Below are 22,542 nucleotides of genomic sequence, written 5' to 3' on the forward strand. Positions count from 1 at the left end.
AAAACCCCCGCACTCCTTGTAGTTGTTTCCATGAGCAGGTTCTTAGAATTGCAGTGAATAACAAAATCTTTAATTCTCAGAGATGACCTAACTCCACTCTAGTAGCTGGTACGATGCACGGTCCTTAGGTAAAACTTCCTTTTACTGGAAATACTCGGGTGATCATTCAATATTAAACAGTGAGAGATACTTTATTCTACCAAAGCCATAGTTCATTTCAGCAGCTGCGCAGCAGCAAGAGCTCCACGTCCCGCTTCAGGGTTGTCCCCAAGTCACCCCGCTAAGGGACAGACTGGCTTCCAGCCTTCGGGTTGTTGACCGTCACCCCCCTGCGGAATCCAGCGTTGGAAACGCTATTTCAAACACCTCTTTGTAGTGCTCAACAAAATGCACTTCTAGTCCTTCTGTAATGAACCCAGCGAGGTCGTAGTAATCCTTCTTGTTCTCTGATGGCAGGATGATGCAGGTGACGCCCGCCCTCTTCGCCTGCAGGGACAGTTGTGGAGTCAGTCTAGAAATCCATCGATTACTGGAAACACTCTCCGTTTTAAGAAAGCAAACCCAGTTGTTGAGCATGATCTGGCTTTGCTCAGTTCTTTGGAGAGTGAGGGTGTTACAAATGTCACTAAGGGTGGATCATCACTCATTTTGGTTGGAAAAGACCCTTAATATCAAGTCCAACCATAACCCACCATCCCTGGAGGGCTGGACAGACGGAGACGAGGTTCTCAGGACATGGGGCAGTGCCGGGGGTGGGTTATGGTTGGACTCCATGATCTCAAGGGTCTTTTCCAAGCAAAATGATTCTGTGAAATTGTAAGTCAGGTAAGTTAAGCTGGAACTAGGGAGCAGAGCCTTAACGTGAAGGGCGATGCCATCAAATCTGCACTGGCCGCCCGCCTTAAACAGGCACTTCAGCCCAGGAGATTCTTGGACCACGATCCCTCCCAGCCGGAATTCCAGCAGATATTGGGGCACAAACCCTGGGGTCCCACCTCCCTCCTCCCAGCCAAGATCCCCGTGTTCCCCCAGCAGATTCTCCACGGGGTTAAGGAATTGCTGCCTCTCCCGCTGCAGGAGCCACCGCTCTGGGTGTCCCCGTCCCCGCTGAGCCAGCCCAGGGCTCTCCCCCATGGACACGACCATGCTCTTACCGCAATGGTCTTCTCCTTGATTCCACCCACGGGAAGGATTTTTCCAGTTAACGACACCTCTCCAGTCATGGCCACGTTCTGCCTCACCGGGCAGTTCATGGCCAGCGACAGCAGAGCGGTTACGATGGTACAGCCCGCGCTTGGTCCGTCCTTGGGTGTCGCTCCCTGTTCAAAAAAGAAGCACAAACCTGCCTTTAGCTCATTCCAAGAGCAGCAAAGGCAGACAGACAACACCTTTGTCACTGCTGTTTTAACACTGCCCCTGTTTCAGGGGGTTTCAAAGGTTTTTGCGAAAGCACCGCTGCTATTTGAACTGGCTGATCTATTAAAAACTGGCTCAGTCTTCACCTTGTTCATGGAGAATAATCCACAAGTCTACAATTCGTTTTCTGGCCTGATGCCACCACGATCCTCATCAGGCTCAGGACTTTGAACAAGCAACGTGAGCAAAATCCGGAGCGTGAATGCTTTGGAGCTTTGTGCTGAGCTGAGCCAACAGGTGACAGAGGTCAGTGCCACAAGGGAGGAGTCACGAAATAGTGGAGGAAAACACTGAAAATCATTCAAGACAGAAATGATCGCTCTGTTTAGAAAGCCCAACAAAATCCAGGCCTAAACTAGTGACTCTGAATTTATCTGAGATCAAACAGATCCTTTAGAATTAATGTTTGGGGGCAGTCGAGGCAGAGATAACGGCTGCTGGTTTCTGGTCCTCCAGAAAACGGACACAAAACCCGAGCACGTGGCCGGACACGGGAGAAGCTGCAGCCAGGAGCCTGGGCTGGGTTGGAGCTGCAAGAGTGCCGAGCTGAAGCTTGGGGACAGTCACAATACAGAATTTGTCTTTGCTGACACCCGCCCACAGCCTGTTCCGCAGCACAAAGCCCCTCTGAGCATCGTGTGTGTGTATTTCCAGCCCCAAACACTGGGAAAATGCAACCGCTGCCACCGTATGGCCAAGGAACCACAGCACAGAGACCAGCAGTGGTATCTTGAGGCGTGTGGCAGGGATATGAAACCTTTCTGAAGGCTCCAGAGACCTAAATTTGGTTTCCTCGTAGCTGCTTTTCTCCAGCCCCCTGATCTCTACGCTGTGGTTTCCCCACCTGCAAACAGGGCCAACAGATACCACTAAATTCTGGGATTCCTTACAGCATTATCCAAACCTCCGTATTCTTGCCACATGGTGCAGAGAGGAACAGAAACACGGCTCATAAGAAAACTCTCAAAGGACCCTGAGGAAAATGTCCTATTTTCACAGAATCCCAGACTGTCAGGGGTTGAAGGGCCCTGGAAAGCTCATCCAGTGCAATCCCCCATGGAGCAGGAACACCCAGATGAGGTTACACAGGAAGGTGTCCAGGCGGGTTGGAATGTCTGCACAGAAGGAGACTCCACAACCCCCTGGGCAGCCTGGGCCAGGCTCTGCCACCCTCACCCCAAACAAGTTGCTTCTCATCTTTAAGTGGAACCTCCTGTGTTCCAGTTTGCACCCATTGCCCCTTGTCCTGTCACTGGTTGTCACCAGAAGAGCCTGGCTCCATCCTCCTGACACTCCCCCTTTCCATCTTGATCCCCAGGAATGAGTCCCCCCTCAGTGTCCTCTTGTCCAGCTCCAGAGCCCCAGCTCCCTCAGCCTTTCCTCACACGGGAGATGCTCCACTCCCTTCAGCATCTTGGTGGCTGCGCTGGACTCTCTCCAGCAGTTCCCTGTCCTGCTGGAACTGAGGGGCCACAACTGGACACAATATTCCAGGTGTGGTCTCCCCAGGGCAGAGCAGAGGGGCAGGAGAACCTCTCTGACCTACTGACCACCCCCTTCTAACCCACCCCAGGTACCATTGGCTTCCTGGCCACATGGGCCCAGTGCTGGCTCATGGTCACCCTGCTGTCCCCAGGACCCCCCCAGGTCCCTTTCCCCTACGCTGCTCTCTAATAGGTCATTCCCCAATTTATATGGGAACCTGGGGTTGTTCCTGCCCAGATGCAGCAGTTTTACCACTGCCAGAGGGCATTCTACATAACACATTAAAAATAAGTGCTTTCCAGCTTCATGTCTCGGGGAGCAAACCAGGGATCTCTGTGAATTCTGCAGTCACCTCTGGCACATGCAAGTGGATGTGGGAAGACACCAGGAAGTCGTTGCTGGGGTCCTTGTGCATCAGAAAGGCTCTTGCGAACGTGTAGGCTATCCTGGCGCTCTCCTTCATGACGTCTCCCAGCTGCCCGGTCACCTCCAGGGACCCGTCTTTGCTCTCCTTGTCTTTGGGTCGCCTCAGGGAGGTTTCAACAAACAGGGTGGAACCTCCTGAGAAAGAAAAGAACAACAATATCCTGAGGAAAGTTAAAGGACACATCAAACTAGAAGGTTCTGGTGATGCAGAAGGTCAGGAATTTGGAATTGGGGCTCTCTGATGGGTTGAGATCCACTCTCTGAATTCCTTCAGGAAGGTGGGCGAGGAATCCCCACAGCACTGCACAGTCTCCATTCATGGCTTCTTTGGACTTCACCAATACAGCTGCAACCCCTGTTTCGTGGAAACCATCCGTTTCTATAATGATTTCAGGCTCTTTGTATCCAAACAGCAAGGTGAGCTCACACCATAACACCCTTCCAGCCAGTCTGGCTCTGCAGTGTCAGACATCTCTTCACCGTCCCCACCACGCTCACCATTTCCCTCTCAACTACAATTCCACGCGAGGTCCATCGGAGCACACAGGGCTCAGATCCTTTGCTCTGGCTGTATTTCCAGACTGTGCTGCACATAACCCCCAATTTACTGCTTTGAGGGAGGCAGAGAAGGTCTGGAACTCTCTGAAAACCCTTAAGCTCTCGGTCTGTGCTGCTGCTAATGTGTGTGGTTCATGTATGTGGAACATAAAGAGAAAACCTGCGGGCTTGCAGCTAAACTGAGCCTGAGGAAGGGAATAAGCAAGGGTGTCTTCTGCAGGGAGGAAGAAACCGGGATCTAAAAGGTGATAGGAGTCAATTTTACTGGTGCCAGCAGAACATCACTGGACTCGGGGAGAAATTCAGTTTGACTATCACATACAATTTTTGAAAATTAGACAAGAAATGCAGCCAGTAACCCCAAAGTGATTTGTCTCACCCATGGCTGTCCAGGCCAGACCCATCACCACTCCCGGGGGGGTGGTTTCGTACATGCGATCCACGGTGAAGATGGGCTTCCCCACAAAGTCCTGCAGGTTTTCAGGCGTCACCTGCACCATCTCTGCTTCTCCACTCACGATTTTATAAGCGGATTTCCTCAGCACCTGCGCGAGACGGTGATTTGTCTCTGTAGAAAGGCCGAGCAGGTGAAGCCCAGGGGTCACAGCTACACACAAGCTCCCCTCACCTTCTCCACCTGCTTCTGCAGGTTCCTCACGCCGCTCTCCCGGCAGTACTGCTTGATCAGAACCCTCAGGACATCCGAGGTGATTCTGGCCTTGTTTTCATCCAAACCACACAGAACTCGTGCTTGAGGGACCAAGTACCTCTGCAAGAGATCACCCCCGCGCCCGTTAGCGTTTGTGACAACAGCCCGGCGTTCCAGGGCGCTCAGCTCCATGCTGCTATTAGCTGGCTTAGCTGAGCTGAGCTTAGCTCAACGCCTTTCTCTGGAGCTCGAGTTCCTTTATTCAAATCACAGGAACTCTGTCCAAAATGCCACGTGCCTCAATGTTTGGAGCTGGAGAGGTAAGTGGTTTCTCTTACCTCTGCAATGGCCAGTTTCTCTTCTGCTACATATCCCGACACATTGATCACCTCCATTCTGTCCCGCAGCGGCTCTGGAATGGTTTCTGTTACGTTGGCAGTACAAATAAATAGTACCTGGCAGTATTACAAGATCATATTAAGCATATTCATTAACCGGCTGTTTTATTCCAAGCAACAGTTTTCTCAGTTCTGTTTGAAAGGCTGGAGCGAGATCATCATCTCTGCGGAATCAAGTTTTTATCACAGGGGAAGTTCTGGATGTAGAACTATGGAGTGGGATGTTCCCTCCTCAAAATAAACGTTTAGAAACACACACAGCACAAACTGAAATCAGAATGGTCTGGTATGGACAAGGAAACTATTGGTCTGAGGAGATCTAGACCTTACTGGGTTATTTCTGCCTTCTAGGAAGTTAGCGAAGCAACCAAAGTATCTATTTCTGATCCATCAATTCTGCAATTAACGTTAAGTGCAGAAAAAGTGTGACAGCATGCGAAGGCAACCCATTTCAAAAGGTGGATGGCAGCACGAGGCCAGCTCGCTCATAACAACCCCGTCAGTCATTACGTAGCAGAAAAGGTGCCTTTTCTAGCTGAGAGCGCACTCCGTGTCCCTGCGCTGCAGGAGCGGGGCTGTAGGACATACACCGGTGACTGGGTTGTTTTAAGTGTATGTAGACGCTTTGGTGGAAGCCACAAACAGCCCTGCACCACTTGTGTCTCAATCCCACCCGTCTGACTTTCCAGCTGACTGAAATGTCGGCATCTCTTCGTGACGCAGTCACACATTCCAGCTCTACAACCTCTGCTATGAGAGAAATACCTTTGATAAATCCACAGGAACATCGAGGTAATGATCCAAGAAGTTGGAGTTCTGCTCTGGGTCCAACAGCTCCAGAAGGGCTGAGGATGGATCCCCTTGATATCCTCTTCCTATTTTATCCACCTACGGGAGAAAAACTTTAAACACTCTTACAAGTTTCTCACCACAATAGACTCTGGTGCAAAGACAGATGAGCTTCTGCGGGACAAGGTTTAGTGCTACAGGTTATGGTTGGACTCGATGATCTTGAGGGTCTCTTCCAAACGAAATGATCCTGTGATTCTTTACAGGCTCCATCTGAAAATCTTCATGTGTTTGTTCACCGCTCTGTCAGTTTTCTGTGTATCCACCCCAGTCCCCGCTGTCCCATCGCACAGGACACGAGCCCCAGGACTTTCAGGGTTGTAGAGAAGCACCAGGAAGTCTCAGGGAGTTTGCACACAATCAAAAGGAAATGAGTTATCATGGATTAGTGGGTACTCCTTCAGTTAAGCCAAGCTACAGCCATGGACCAGAGTATTTACTCCACAGTGGGAGGACTGTGTGGTTCCAGCTGGCTGGGCTGGTAGGGACTGCTGCAGGTCACCTTGTCCAACCCCACTGTTCGAGCAGGGCCACCTAGAGCCAGCTGCCCCGGACAACGTCCAGGGTTGTTGTCTCTATCAGCATTATTCACGTCCTCAGAAGAGGGCACAACAGGGCTGCTCTCCACTGCTTCTTCCCCCTAAGAGCAGCATTGACTAGACGGACATCACGCAGTTTGCCACAGCGGCCAAGGCAAGGCTCCTCACCAACTGCACTCAAGTGCCGTGACCCGTGGGGTTCATTACCTTTCACATCAAGATATTCATTGTTTACACCACGCAGTTTCTCGGTGTCCCACACCATTCCCAGAGAGGTGGTGGATGAACCATCCCTGGAGACATCCCAGGCCAGGCTGGACGGGGCTCCGAGCAACCTGAGCTGGTGAAGATGTCCCTGTCATGGCAGGGGGGCACTGGGGGGCTGGGAAGGTCCATTCAACACAAGCCATTCTATAATTCCCAAGACACCTGCTGTTGCTCTTCCCCAGACAGGACACACAGGTTCTATTCTGAACACCTGCTATTAAATCCTGTCCTTATTCGCTTCTCCACACAGCAGCAGGCTGGTAGCCCCGTCCCATTTATTCTCAAATCAGATAAAAAATTGACTGTAGCCATCTCATTCCTTATAGTCTTGCTTTAGATCTGCTGAGAGAGCAACTCTAATAATCACGTGGGCAATAGTGGTTTTGTCACAATGCTGTACCCACGTGTAGGCAGGGAACAGGAGAGCTACTGAAGCCTCTGAATGTCCATGAGGATCCTCACGATCCAAACAGCTGCAATTCAACGAGAACAGCACAACTGAAATATTACAGTTGAAGTCTGTTATAGGAAAACAAAGTGTTTAAGGTACCACTGCCACCCAAAGACTGAGAGCCCAGCCTCATTTAAACATATAAAACCTGGGATTTTTAGGAGAGTTACTGCTCCTCCTTTCCCTTTGGGGTCAAGAATGTTTTTAAGAGCAAAAACTAGAAGAAAGAGCAAGTGCATCACCTCATCGATCAGAATAAGTGGATTCTCTGTCTTGGTTTTCTTCAGGCACTGGATGATCTTTCCTGGCATTGCTCCGACATACGTCCTCCTGTGTTAGCAGAGACTCTGTTTAGGGAACCATTGTAAAGTGCAAACACATCGCACACCACAACATGCAGCTGATGGAACAGCTTTATCCCGCCGGTAAATAAGTCTACATTGCTTCTACACCCATCAAAAGCATCTCCATCACCACACTAAGCACCAAGACCCATCAAGTCTGTTTCTAGTAGTGATCAGACATGAATGTTGGCCACATTTAAATGTGAAGCAAAGAGTTAAGAGATGTTTGAGTAGCGACTTCTTGTTTCTTGGGTAAAGAAACATTAGCAAAGGGAACGTTTCATTCCCTCACGTGGTAGGGACAAAAAAGGAAGATGAGTGTAAATCAAAAGATACCGAAGGAACAAACTGCGACCAGCAAAACCATTTTTCTGCTAGAGGGAACTGGCATCCAGGTACATGGAGCAGCGAAGAAGAGGGTAAATGGTGTGAACGCCAAGAGAACACCCTGAAAAGTGTGTATTATTATTCTCTCTGGTTCTGTATCATATAGGGCAGGACCTCACAGGTTCACCTCGTGCTCCAGAACAGTTACTTTTACTAGTTTGAAAACACTGTTGGTTTTATTTTCAGGTGTTTGTGGAAGGGAAATAAACTTGTGGCGGGGCTGGATATACTGATTTTTGTATCCATGTCTTGTGTTCTCCCCGGGAATATCCCTCTTCCCAGCTTTTCCTCAGGCAGCGCTTCCTGATTATTAGAAACCATTCGCATTTGGCATCAGTGCGATGCTCTTGGGGGGGCTCACAGCTTTACAGTGATCTCCCCATAGCAAACCCTAGAAACAGGGAGCGACTGCACTCAGAGACACGAATCCGATATGTTCCAAACTCCGCCCTGTGCTGTCCTTTCCACCTCCTGCGTCCCAGCTCCCGGCTGCAAGGGCTGGCAGAACACACACGAAAATCAAGCACCTTGTCCAACTTCAGCGAAGCTCCTATTTTGAGAACATCTGTAAAAACTGCTGGGCAGAGAAACCGCTCAATTTACACTGACCTGTGTCCTTTTATTTCTGCTACGTCGGTCATCCCTCCGACGCTGAAGCGGAAATACTCTCTGTTTAAGGCTCTGGCGATGGAGCGGGCAATGCTGGTTTTGCCAACCCCGGGGGGGCCATAGAAACACAGGATCTTGCCCTGGGTGGATCCCCGCAGCTGGCTGACCGCGATGAACTCCTGCGGAACGGAGGAAGCGCCCGCGGTGAACAGAGGGAACTGCAGCAACACCAAACGGCCCCGTTACCCGGTGAGCAACGGTGCCAAAATGGGCACCGTACACAGATCTGGTCCTCGGAGGAGCTGGGGAGGGCGAGGGTAAGGATGCTGGTGCAGCTCTTTTCGCTCTGGTTATTTACACACTGGGTTTTGTGCTCTGTACTCATGTCACTGGGAGAAGCAGTCTGTCTGTCTGTCCGTCTGTCTCTATCCACTGTCCTGAAGCAGGCAGACAGACTTCCAGTTCTTCTCCCAGCTTCCCCGGTTCACCCAGCTACCTGTGAGCATCTCCCACCGCATCAGTTCCTCTTTGCTAAATTAAACTCATATCTCTTCACATTCCTGCACTGGGTAAACCTCAAATAACCCTCAGCACTTGCGAAATCAAAAGATGGGAGCTCAGAACTGAAATCTCAACTGCTCGTGCGCTTACAGTGGAGAAATCAATGTGCACACAGGCACAGAGATGTGGTTCGCCTCTAACAAGCTGGTTATTGAGCAAAGATGAGCCTTGATCTCTTCCACCTACAGCACTGAATGCTGCAGCAATATGGACGATAGAACTGATTAATTAAGGCTCAAACCTGCACAGGTATTTCTCAGTACCCTAAAATCATTCACCTCGCTTGCATCGCTACAACTGCGGAATCTTCACTGCGTGGAATTAATCACATTGATAATCAAAGCCCCAGACCCATACGAGGCAACTCAATCTGTTGCTGCATAAAGGCTGGGCCTAATGGGCATTAACATAAGAGACTGGTACTCAAAAGGGGATTTCTGCTTGCAAGAGTGCAACAACAGGCTCACCATCAACCATTCAAAATCATAAATCACATAGCAGGGTTTACTCACAAGTCTTGGGCACTGCTAGGGAAAGGAGCCCCTTTGGCTTCCAAGATACTTCAAAACCTTTCTCTTTTTCGGGAACAAGGCAATTTAATAAAAGCAAAACCCCAAGATGTCTCAGAATTTACTATTTGTTATATAAAATGACATTGTTCTGTAATAAATAGGGCTTCTGTGCACAATTATTGAGGTGGCCTAAATACCATCAGTGCTGCCCCCGAGGTAACACAATCTCTGCTCCGCACAGCACACGGGAGCAGCGGGAGAACCTGCCTGACCGCAGTTTGGGGAAGGGAACGGCCAAATCGAAGCCTGGCTACGCTCAACACTTCACCAAACCTGCTAAGCTCTCCCCACGGTTTGTTAATGCAAAGTCGGTATCTGCACCTGTCTCCCCTCTCTCATGCACTTGCCCAGTGCGATACAAATCCTGCCAGCACTGGGATTGTCTTTCACCGCTGGAATGTGCTGGAGGAGCCTGTTCCTGTCCCCTGGAAAGGAACGCAGCTCCCGCACCAAGTTGTTGCTCATTTACTCGTAGCTCCAACACTTCCCTAACAGCGAGCACAGGCAGGACATCCCCGGCTAAAGCAACAGAAGTCGTGGAACAAGGCAACACTGACAACTACCCCGTCTGAGACAAGGACTGGATTGCACTGACCAGAAACCCTCCAGCATTCAGCACAACTCCAGGGACAGGTAAAGGCTGCGAGGCAAACACGCATCTTAGCTAATTTCCCCTCCTAATGTGAGAGGCGTGAGTAGAGGATCAGCGTGTTTCGGAAAGGCAGTGGCTCTGCCAGTCAAGCAGAATCATTTTCATAGTCTCTGAATGATTTAATTAAAATCCAGAGACTGCTTCCCTTGGACACTTATTCACTCGCTCAGCATTAAGCAGCAGAACAGGATATTGCTGTTTGAAATCAAAATCTGACCTTCATTGCCACGAGTTATTAAACACGGGTTCCCAGGGACACGGGTTAGTGCTGGAGTTGGGTTAATGGTTGGACTCAATGATCTTGAGGGTCTTTTCCAAGCAAAATGATTCTGTGGTCACCAGAACATTCTGCTCTCTCATTCAGGTTTCTGTTTGATCCATGGATTAACACAAATTCAACAGAGGGCTGCAATCTGGAACAACCAAAAGGCCTGATGCTCAGCAGAGTGTGACATGGGACACGCTGCCTATTCCCGCCTTACCAGAATTCGCTTCTTGACGTCATCCATCCCATAATGATCCTCCTCCAGAACTGCTCGGGCTCTGGTCAGCTCCAGGTTCTCCTCGCTGCACTTGCCCCACGGGATGGACGTCAGCCAGTCCAAGTAGTTCCGTGTAACACTGACGGAGAGACAGAAATCACAGTGATCCGACCACAACCAGCTCACGCCTTCCAAAAGCACCTCATCCGAACACACGGGGTATAAACTTCTCATGGAAAGGAGACCATGAAATGAGCATCATTACCTGGGTGGTCTTGTCATGGCCTTCACTCCCTTCTCCTTTCCTCCGCACAAACAAAAGAAAATAAAAGCTTTTTTTTCCACAAGTGTTGCTTTCCTGAGGCAAAGAACCTCCAACGCGCCACACAGAGATCACACCAACTCCCTGCATGATTTTCTGTTGTGTGTTGAAGGATTGTTTGTAACCTCAGCGCTACTGTCAACTGTTCGGATCAGGTCGCGGAACTTAAAGACAGAAAAACAGTTTTCTCCACGTCCCCAGCGGACCAGGACGATGCAAAGAAGAGATTCCTGGAGCAGGAAAAGCAGCTGGATGTGCCACATGACAGAGGAAGATTCAAACCCAGGAGATGAGGGTGTCAGAGCTCAAGTTAACAGCAGAGATTATCAGTTTAAACAGACTGCTGCTGAGAACACAAGTGCATGAAAGCAGCACTCTCGGTTCTAAAACTCTGCCCAGTGTGTCTTTCCCAGTTCTCCCTCCTCCTCCTAGGATACGATTATCAAAGTGTTCCTCATCCAAATGACACGTCTGCTCTCAGTCTTTACCCATAAAAGATGTCTTGTTTGGAAGCAAAGACCCAGGACATTAAAGTGCTGGTGAGCACACTGACTGCTCTGTTGGATCGCACACCGTCTGGATGGAAACGTTGAAAGCAAGCTCGGTTTCTGACAATCCAAGTCATGGATTGTGTGGTAAAAGCTATTCAGAATCCCAGCCCTGCCCCAAAATTTCAGGGCCAACCTCAGCTCAGCCAATATCATGTGTTAGCAACCAGCTGCTCTTTTCTTACGTGAAAACACTCGAGTACAAAAGAGCCAAAATTACGGGCTGAAGGAATCACTGCACGTTTCCCGAGAGGTAACGAACCGCACAGTTCTTATCCACAACACAGGCTGCAAGAGAAGAGCTGGGATGTGATTGTGATCCCTCTGGCTGGGATGTGATTGTATGCGACACTCAGGGAAAGCAACTATGACAGAAGGAGAATAGAAACTCAAGAGCTCCACAGAATTGTACTGATTTCCCTCACTCTCCCGACTCACCGCGGAGGACAGAGCCGTGAACTCACTTGAACTCTGAGGAGTGATTGTCCAGCAAGCTCAACTTGTTCAGCTCCTCGTCAATCACATCCATGACGTGTTTCGGCACTACCAGCTCCTTCAGTCGCTCCCGGAATTTCTCTTCTATAGCATCCTTGTCTTCTTTTTCCAGTCCTAACTCTTTCTTTATGATCTTCAGTTGCTCTTGGAGAAGATATTTGCGGTGTGTTTGCTTGATCTTCTCCTCAACCTAAACCCAGCGACAAACGCAGTCACTATTCTGTTCCTTCTGCAACCCGTCAAACATCAAATGCTTCCAAATACTTCTCAGCAAGTGAAAATTCTATTCAGAAATCATTTGTACTATTCAGAAATCATTCGTACTATTCAGAAACCATTTGCAGCGTGTTCTGTAAGTGACTCTATGACATACTCCAGCTCGCCCCATCTTGGTGGCCCCTGCTGGCCATGGTTCAGTATTTCAATGTTTTGTTTGTGCTGGGGGATGAAAAGCTGGGCAGAGCGAGCCAGACGTGATCCCCTCGTGCCAATAGAGGGGAATAACTGTAATACTTCTCTTGACCTGCTGTCTCCACAGCTGCAAACAGAGCCCAGCTGACCTTCCTTGACAAGGACAGAGTGCGCATTCAGGGTCAGCTGCCACCAGGGCCTCAAAGTCCTTCTCTGCAAAGCTATTTTCTACCTGGCTCCACCCAGCCGCACAGGGTTATTCCAGCCCTGGTGCAGGACTGAATTTCAAGGTTAAGAACTTGAGGAGGTTCTCGGTGACTCCCTGATGGACACCAGCGGCAGCTCGGTGAAGCCAGACTTCATAGTGTTGATCACAACCCTTTTTGCTCAGTCCAGCCAATTCTTTCACACACCTTGTACATCCTTCCAGTCCATGACATTGCAATTTGGTCATAGCACTATCACTGGCCATAACAAAAGCCTTGCTAATGCCATATACAATAGTCATTCTTAGCAGAGAAGGCAATCGTGCTGATGAGGCACAGTTTGCTCCTGGAAAATCCCTTCTGGCTCTTCCAAATCACCTTCACTCACCTGTACCCACCTCCCAGGAGGTTTCTCCCCATAACTTTCCAGGCATTGAGGGCAGGCTGGCGTGTCTGCAGCCTCCCCGCTTCTCTTTCTTGAAGCCAGGCTTGGCATTTACCTTTTTCCACTTACCAGGATCCTCCCCAATCACCACAGTGTTTTAAAGGTGACCGAGACAACAAAATAATGACATAGATAAGCCCTCTCGGCATCCTTGGCTGCACCTCACCTGGTCCCACAGACCACATGTGACTAATTTGCTTAAGAGTCTCCAACAATTCCTACACTGGTCCAAAAGCATTTTGTACTTAACGTGAATTTTTAAAAGCCCCAATTATTTGGAGTTAATAAACTCAGGAACTTTTGACTCACTATACACAAATCTCTGTATTTTATACACTTAGTTACCATTTTGATGCAGTTATTGTATTCTGATTAAAACGTACAAGAGTCAGGAACTACCGCAGCTCGCAGTGGTGAGCAGAGTCTTTTAAAGTGATGTGTGCTATTTAAACTACGTGCTATATACAGTACTATGCTGTATTTTCACACGGATGCTTGGTAACTGCAGCCCTCGAGGATTTTCCTGCTTGCGTGAAATTACAACTTGGACACAATTTAACAGCACACAACATGATATAAATACGTTCAAGGTATTTGTTACTTGAAAAACTCACCTCCCTTCCAAGGCGCTGCTGAAGTTTGCTCAGCTCATATTCCTTCTTTAGGAGGGAAAGGGCTTTGTAAAGCCGTTTGGGAATCTGGAAAATACAGAAACGAGTTTTCAGCCAACTCCCAGTGAGAAAGGGAGAATAAAAAGCTCCAACAGGTTTTCTGGGAGAACTTTCCAGCACCTGCAGATGTGGAAACATGAACCACATAGCAATTCCACAACATGCAACCAATGCATAAAATAAAATGATCTGCCACCAAAGACGCAGAGCATCCAACCTTAAGGCATGTTACTAATGACTTACTACATCCTTCAGCAGGAACCTAGTGAGAGTAACCTAGCAAACACGGTACTGAAGTCCCCTCCGTACTGAGGATGGTAAAGAAACCATGACATAAACCAAATATATTTTTAACGCAGTTCCCACAGGTTTAGTTAAAAGCTTCATCTTACACTGGTTTCTTCCAAGATGTCTTGAAGCTCTTGTGACTCTGCCCCTGTCAGCGCTGCCCCCATGTCGCTCAGGTAGATGGGGTTATCGACCACGCGCTGGCCAGCCTGCATCATCTGGAGCACAGACTCTCTGAAAAAATGGTGATAAACCCCCAAATGCTCAGTCAACATTTACAGTCCTAAGGGAGCATCCTTATAGAGTTATTTACATGTCATGACAGAGTAACGAAATGAAACACAGCTCAGTTTCATAGCTAAATATTTTTTAAAAATTTGTCTAAGCTAATAGTCAGTAACAAACATATACATCACTTATTCAATATATTCATCAATGCCTTGGACGAGGGAATAGAGTGACTGTCACAAGTTTGCTGGTGACACCGAGCTGGGAGGAGTGGTGACACTGGAAGCTGTGCTGCCATCAGAGACCTGGACAGGCTGGAGAGCTGGGCAGGGAAAATGTAATGAAATAGAACAAGGGCAAGTGTAGAGTCCTGAATCTGGGCAGGAACAACCCCAGGTTCCAGTGTAAGTTGGGAATGACCTATTAGAGAGCAGCGTAGGGGAAAGGGACCTGGGGGTCCTGGGGACAGCAGGGTGACCATGAGCCAGCACTGGGCCCTTGTGGCCAGGAAGCCAATGGTACCTGGGGTGGGTTAGAAGGGGGTGGTCAGTAGGTCAGAGAGGTTCTCCTGCCCCTCTGCTCTGCCCTGGGGAGACCACACCTGGAATATTGTGTCCAGTTGTGGCCCCTCAGTTCCAGCAGGACAGGGAACTGCTGGAGAGAGTCCAGCGCAGCCACCAAGATGCTGAAGGGAGTGGAGCATCTCCCGTGTGAGGAAAGGCTGAGGGAGCTGGGGCTCTGGAGCTGGACAAGAGGACACTGAGGGGGGACTCATTCCTGGGGATCAATATGGAAAGGGGGAGTGTCAGGAGGATGGAGCCAGGCTCTTCTGGTGACAACCAGTGACAGGACAAGGGGCAATGGGTGCAAACTGGAACACAGGAGGTTCCACTTAAATTTGAGAAGAAACTTGTTTGGGGTGAGGGTGGCAGAGCCTGGCCCAGGCTGCCCAGGGGGTTGTGGAGTCTCCTTCTGTGCAGACATTCCAACCCGCCTGGACACCTTCCTGTGTAACCTCATCTGGGTGTTCCTGCTCCATGGGGGGATTGCACTGGATGAGCTTTCCAGGGCCCTTCAACCCCTGACATTCTGGGATTCTGTGTGATAAACAGAACCAAATATATTAAATGCTCTCTTAACAGTTACAGAAAACTTTTGTGTGCCAGAATGCAGAGACCTATACCGCGCTCCTATTACAACAATCAAACTGTGATACTCATTGCAGTGATAAGTAATAGTATTTATTCACCTAGACCCACACCACCTGCCACAGGACTTATCATCCTACCTCAGATCGGACTTTCACATCAGCTTAACTCCCCCTCTGTTTCCAACCAGGGATGACAAAGTTTGCATCCCAAACCAAAATTCCAGCTGACAATCCAGCAAATCTCTCTTCTTCATTACGACAAAAGACAAGTGGAATAGAAATATCTCCGAGAACACGTGGGACACCTACCTGTACAAGGGGTTCAAGGCAATGATGTCCCGGATTGTTTTGACAATTTCTGCAGTAAGAGCCTATAAACAAACCAAAGATTCAATCAAGGAAAAGACTCGAAAAGGACAAATAAGGCCTCAGTACAAATGACATTCCATGACGTCTCCGGCACGGGAGCACAGCAATGCAGTCCCGGGTCCCCGCTGCGATGGTGTGTGGGATCGGTACCGCGCGATGGGGTGGTTATTGCTCTGGAGACAAGGAAAGGCAAGAAGGGGAACAGGCTGGGGTCCTGCACACACAAAACAACTGGGTTTTGGCCAGAAGATATGATCAGGTTGACCACTCAAGTCACCCAGTCTGATGGAGGATATTACACAGATGTAAGCACAGCCCAGCCTCGTCATTCAGCAACGTTTTGAACCGAATTGAGCTGTGCGCGAATTGAGCGAATTCTTTTCATCTAATCCCCCCATGCAGTGGCTGTGAGAAGCATGAACTGATGTTTCTGAGGCCTGAAATTAGAGCCTGATATTTCAAGCAATTCTACAGGACACGTCCAGGTTTGCATGATTAACTCACTCACTTTAACCTCTTCTGTGATCTGAAAATCTTCATGAACCACGTTCTCGACTTCCACCATGAGAACCTCCTGCGCGGCCGCGGCGACAGGATCCAGCACCACTTCCACAGCTTGGTCCTTTGCTCCAGGCTCCTCCTCAGCCTCTTTCTTGGAGCGTTTCTGTTTCCTTCGAACCTTCTGCTTGTTCTCGGGCTCCTCAGGCTCAACTTCCAGCTGCTTGTTTATACGGATCCTGAAAGCCAAAAGAAATCAGCTACAACCAATTCTGTTACACGTTATTTCAGCTCTTCGGCATAAAAAGGAAAGTCTAAATTATATTTTGAGTAAGCTAAAATTTCAAATTTTGACAAAGGTAACTGATTGTACGTGTTTCAACAAGATATAGCTTTTGGTTTGTTTTGTCAAAATAAGGCTTGATTGAATAAAACATAATAAATGAGTGCTAGATACTGACAGGACTTACTAAATAAATTTACAGTAATTAAGTTGTCATACAAACAAATTTAACCACTAAATTAGTGGGTTAATGAGAGGGCAAGGGCGGCTGACAGCACCTTTATCGTAAACTCTATTAGTTTAACCGGTTGCAGAACTACAAAACCAGACTTCTAGTGATTAAAAGAATCTAAATAACATCAGACTGTCTGAATTCTCAGCCACATGCTGCCCCACATACACAGAACAATTAATCAGGCATCATTGTTAATAGCTCAGGAGCTGCATGAAGCAACAACTCTGATGTGGATTCATTCCCTCTTCTTGTCTCTCCAGAAAAGCAAGTTCGCTCTTGCACTTTAATTCTGGATATAATGTTCTGCTCTTTCAGTTTTCTGATTCTCGGCAGTCTCTCTGCTTTAAGTCACATCTGCTGCACTATCCACTGTAATACTAAATATTATATACCATGTGTAGAACAGATTTTGAAGTCATTCCATACATAGAGATTTGAAATTTTGGGTTGTTACACAGATTTCCTAGATCATGATTTTGGATGAGATGAAACCCACAGTATATTCCACACCAAGTATTAGTCCCTCAAAGGGACATGGCATGAGCACCTTCCAAAAAAAATCAGTTTCCCCGTTACTGTTTTTAAGCTTTTCTGAGTTTTTCCTGCTGTGCATCCAAGCCCATGTCAGATGTTTGCAGTACAGAGCACGACCTGCAGTTCTCCAGACCGGGATCAAAGTCTTGCCCTCTCCACTGCCTTAAATTTTCCCCTCCAGAGAGCAGCGCTACACAAACGCTCAGGAACTGCAACAGCCTTTGACCAATCAATTTGTCTTACTAGGCTGTGAATACGGAGTCAAAAAACCCTTGTGGTGCAGCAGACTCCCCGCTCACACGATCACTGCATTATGCACAGGGTGTAGGTCTTATTTTCCATGTGATCTTTAAAAACTAACAGCTCCCCGACTACTCCAACTCTCTGCCACTGGCAACTTTTGACTAATTTTGACGACTCTTGTCAATAGAGTTCAAAGCCATTTTCTGGAGGGTGGGGTTGCAGCATGGAAATAGCTCTGGATTAGCTACAGAAGGCGTCTAGAAGGTGTTCGGGGAGAGACAAAGGAAGGATTTAGAAATGAGAGGACCCACACTTGCAGGACACCACATTTTGTTAATCTGGCTGCCAATCAAAGAGTTTCCTTTTCTATTTTTTTCCCTGTAAATACAGCACGTTCCTCCCATCCGATGTCCCGTGTGGTTCAGTGACTGACCAGCGCTCTGTGTCTCAAATCAATACAGATGAATCCCCCACCCTTCCAAGGTCCAGGGAACTATTTCTACTCCAAGGAAACCAAAACCAGCAGTTCCCAATTTCCAAAATCTAATCAAAATTGTGCTTTGATAATGCACTTCAAAGCAAAACCCACCCTCAATCTGTCTCCCCACCATGTTTCTGTCCTTTTGTTTTCCCTTCTAATGGAAATTCATTACTTGACACTTTTAAAACCACTATTTTATATTGTCTTAGCTCAAAATACTTGGCATGATATAGCTACACCTATATTCCAAATAATAATCCTATTTTCTTCAATTTGGTTCTTGGACAAGATTATAAAGACAAGACATAATTATAGTTCTGGATCACATTTCTTTTTCTTAAAGCAAAAATACTGGCTTGAATTAGTTCCAGAGAAATTTTTTCATCATTTCTGAACGTTGCTGTACTTGACAAAGAAACCACTATACTTCAGCTTAATGAGTGTTTGCTTGTATCAAATTAAAATCTATATAAGAATGACATGCACTAGCTCTTCCTTTTTGGGGTTAACCTGTTGGATCTGTAATATTGCACAGAATATTGGGGCTGGAGCAGCAGAGCTCTATCAGGATATGTGTCGTAACAAAGCAAAAGGTTGTTATACACAAGTTGTGTATGAAAATGAATATACGTGGTGAAAACAATAAAGGGATATATCTGTTTATAACGAAGTCTGGTGAGACGCAGTGGAAGGACAAGTAAGAAATCACCTTCGGTGTCCCATGACGATCATGCGCAACTTGTCTCCAAGGTCCTGCATTTCGTGAATCTGCACAAAAGTTCCTATTTGGTAGATTTCGTTCAGATCCTCTACCACGTCCGATTCATTGCTATTGAGGGGAAAAAGGAGCAGATATTCAGAATCTTGAGAGAGCAGGTAACATTAAAAAGGACAGAAACAATCACTGGTTGCAGAACTTTAAACTGGACTCGGGAGCAAAGATACTCGACTTTATCCCCACTGTTACCACCACGTAGCTCCTCTACAAATCACCCACCTGCCTGGATGGTTCATCTCCCTCCCAAATAATAACGGCAATAATAAACACAATTTCTGTAACATTATCCAGGGCGGGGAACTTCAGATCACAACTTTTAGTATAAACGCAGCCTATTAATGGAAATAACTTATTTTCAAAAAGATCAAGAGAAATTACTTACTTGTCATCCTTTTTCAGAAAAACACCAGCATAGGGCTGGGCAAGACGAACTTTCCTCCTCAGCAGCTCAACCAGCTTCTTATTTTTCACCTAGGACAACACCGGCTGTTGTAATTTGGCACAATGTCTAGCAAAGAGATGCTTGCCGGCGTTAACAGAGAGAAGAAAAGTAATAACTCTGTATTCACTGTAGAGCCTTCACATAGTCCGGAAATAAAGTATTAAACGGCAGAATTAATTTGCAGAATGAGAGAGAATATTTAACAATTATTTTAATATAAGACACTGCTGACCTATGCATTGAAATGAATGACTTGAACATAAAAGTGTTGTGTGAAAATGTGCCTAAAGATCATATTAATATATAACCTTCCCCTTCCCTCAACACATCTATAAAGACACTAGAAGATGCACATATTAGATTTGGACATGCAGAAAAATACGACAGCAGATATTATTATAAATAACACTACGTGAACAGGAAAATATTGATTCAGTTCTCGTTACATTTACTCCAAAATCAGATTGATAAAATACTAGTAAGGTGCAAAAATAGGAGTACTTGTTCCAAAATGCTTGCATTTCAGGAGGAATATGTATTTGTGGCCTATGAGCTCAAGTCACATATCAAAGAGCAAATTTATGGCTATTAAACATACATATGGGGTGTAGAGGGGAAAGATCACGCTGAAATTTTGCGATGCCCATCCCCAGCCCCCAGAGCCTCTCCCGTCGCAGCAGCATCGCTCTGTATTGAAGTTGTACTTTCTCCTCGCAGTTTTCACAAATATTGTTCTTGGTGCTACGACACAAACCCATGAAGCTGCACCAAGGACACATTCGCTCAACCTTCAGCAAAAGAACTCGGAGAAACCAGCAGACCCTGAAATAGCTTCTGTGTGAATCACTGACCTTCCCCGTTAGATGCAGCGTTAGTGATTCTGATGCAACACCCATGAAACACAAAGTCCGTATCCCAGAAGAAACCACATTCCAATGTGGTCAGGATGTATAGTTAGAAATCACAGAATCCCCAGCCCCACCTGCTCCCGCAGGGTCACAGAGCAGATCACACAGGTGGCTCCAGGGGTTGGAATGTCTCAGAGCAGGAGACTCCACACCCGCTCTGGGCAGCCTGGGCCAGGCTCTGGCACCTCCCAGCAAACAAGTTTCTGCTCATGTTCACATGGAGCCTCCTGTGTTTCAGTCTGTGCCCGCTGCCCCTCACCCTGGCGTTGGGCACCACTGAACAGAGTCTGGTCCATCCTCTGACACCCACCCTGAGATATTGATCCATTGATCAGATCCCTCTCAGATTCTCTTCCCCAGCTCAACAGCCCCAGCTCTCTCAGTCTCTCATCACAAAGATGCTCCAGATAAACACTAAAAAGCAGAAGGCTGCACACCTTGCTACCCCCCCAAGCCTCTACGATTAAAATAAACTTGTAAGGACACAGAGCGTGGCTCTGAGGAGAAAAGCGCCCCTGGTATCTGTTAGAGCCCCGGCCCCTCACCTCGATGATCTTGATGAATCGCGGGAACACGGGGTTGCGGGTCACGGCGATGAGCGGCACGTTGGGGAAATGCTCTGGGACGAGCAGCGGCGTCAGCGCCGTCATGACGGGCCCGGCCCCGCCGCCCTCCTCCCCACTGCCGCCGCTCCCGTCCTCGCCGCCGCCGCCGCCCTCCAGCGCGTCGCCCCCCGCCAGGCCCCCGGCGCTCCGCTGCTGCCACGGCGGGCCCGTGCTGAAGGCGACTCGGACGGACGGCGCGGGGCCCGGGGGGGCCGGGGGCAGCGCGGAGGAAGCGGCCGCCAAGAAGCGGCGCCGCGGGGGCCCCAGCAGCACCGGCCGCCAGCGCCCGCACAGCCGCAAGCAGCGGGCGGCCGCCATGCTGCCGGCGCGCGCCCTGCGACACTTCCGCCCCCTTGGCCTCTCCGCGCAGGCGCCGGCAGCGCCACGGCGGGTTCTGCAGAGGGGAGCGTGGCGGCACGCACGTCCGAGCGCACCCAGAGGTCATGGGTTCGTGTCCCGGTCCCAGCAGAGCGCTCGATGGGCGCGGGAGCTGAGGGGGCCAAGAAGTTCAATGGTACCTGGGGTGGGTTAGAAGGGGGTGGTCAGTAGGTCAGAGAGGTTCTCCTGCCCCTCTGCTCTGCCCTGGGGAGACCACACCTGGAATATTGTGTCCAGTTGTGGCCCCTCAGTTCCAGCAGGACAGGGAACTGCTGCAGAGAGTCCAGCGCAGCCACCAAGATGCTGGAGGGAGTGGAGCATCTCCCGTGTGAGGAAAGGCTGAGGGAGCTGGGGCTCTGGAGCTGGACAAGAGGAGACTGAGGGGGGACTCATTCCTGGGGATCAATATGGAAAGGGGGAGTGTCAGGAGGATGGAGCCAGGCTCTTCTGGTGACAACCAGTGACAGGACAAGGGGCAATGGGTGCAAACTGGAACACAGGAGGTTCTGCTTAAATTTGAGAAGCAACTTGTTGGGGGTGAGGGTGGCAGAGCCTGGCCCAGGCTGCCCAGGGGGTTGTGGAGTCTCCTGTGCAGACATTCCAACCCGCCTGGACACCTTCCTGTGTAACCTCATCTGGGTGTTCCTGCTCCATGGGGGGATTGCACTGGATGAGCGTTCCAGGTCCCTTCAACCCCTGACACTCTGCGGTTCTGTGGTTCTGTTTCTGGGGGGACAGGCGGTGGCCGTGTTCTCAGTTAACTCCTCACGGGGTCCATTGTGTCAGCCCGCTGGGCTCCACCGCTCCCTGGCCGGGGTTAGTGAGTGTGCAGAAGCCAAACCATCCCAGGTGCAAAGCATGATGTGCAGGGAAAGGATGTGCGGTGGCCAAAGACGTGGTCACGGGCCCCCGAGCCCCGAGCAGGGCCCTTTCTCCAGGGGGAGTTTCTTTCATTTTGGGGTTTGGACCACGCGCCCCACCCTTCTCACGGGGCCGAGACCTCAGTGCTCATGTGGAGCCGGTTGCCCAGGACTGTGTCCAGACTGTGTTTAAATACCCCCACGGACAGAAACATGGAAGAGACCCTCAAGATCATCGAGTCCAACCGCTAACCTAACACTGGCACTAAACCACGTCCCTAAGAACCCCATTTATGTGTCTTTTAAACGCCTGCAGGGGTGGCGACTCAGCCATTTCCCTCGCAGCCTGTTCCAATGCCTAACAACCCTTTCTGTGAGGAAATTTTTCCTGATATCCGATCTAAACTTCCCTTGGTGGAACTTGAGGCCTCTTGTCCCATCGCTTGTTCCTTGGGAGAAGTGGAGATTAGTGCTAGCTCACTAATTAAAATGCACCTCGGCTATGCCAGTCGCACTCCT

At 48.9% G+C, this 22,542-nt stretch overlaps 1 protein-coding gene across 1 annotated transcript; it reads right to left on the bottom strand.

Moving 5' to 3' along the window:
* Positions 1-165: 165 nt before the first annotated feature.
* LONP1 (lon peptidase 1, mitochondrial) lies at positions 166-21,132 on the bottom strand. The gene is made up of 18 exons (XM_065042329.1): positions 20,726-21,132; positions 19,213-19,301; positions 18,762-18,881; positions 16,287-16,515; positions 15,719-15,780; positions 14,136-14,265; positions 13,687-13,770; positions 11,980-12,200; positions 10,646-10,784; positions 8,379-8,557; positions 7,281-7,368; positions 5,698-5,820; positions 4,873-4,989; positions 4,514-4,654; positions 4,265-4,430; positions 3,254-3,462; positions 1,155-1,319; positions 166-486 (listed from the first exon to the last, which is right to left on the bottom strand). Exons 1-18 carry the CDS (start codon positions 21,101-21,103, stop codon positions 322-324), a joined length of 2,805 nt encoding a protein of 934 aa, XP_064898401.1. The 5' UTR covers positions 21,104-21,132; the 3' UTR covers positions 166-321.
* Positions 21,133-22,542: the final 1,410 nt, after the last annotated feature.

The sequence above is a fragment of the Columba livia genome, chromosome 27 (genome assembly GCF_036013475.1).
Source record: "Columba livia isolate bColLiv1 breed racing homer chromosome 27, bColLiv1.pat.W.v2, whole genome shotgun sequence".
NCBI lineage: Eukaryota > Metazoa > Chordata > Aves > Columbiformes > Columbidae > Columba > Columba livia.

What these genes read in the sequence shown, in the direction of transcription:
- LONP1 (XM_065042329.1), bottom strand. Translation starts at nt 21,103, where the DNA reads ATGGCGGCCGCCCGCTGCTTGCGGCTGTGCGGGCGCTGGCGGCCGGTG. An exon ending in GATTCATCAAGATCATCGAG is followed by an intron (nt 19,302 to 20,725) that starts GTGAGGGGCCGG and finishes GTGTTGTCCTAG; the next exon opens with GTGAAAAATAAGAAGCTGGT. An exon ending in ACATCTTGGAAGAAACCAGT is followed by an intron (nt 13,771 to 14,135) that starts GTAAGATGAAGC and finishes TGTATTTTCCAG; the next exon opens with ATTCCCAAACGGCTTTACAA.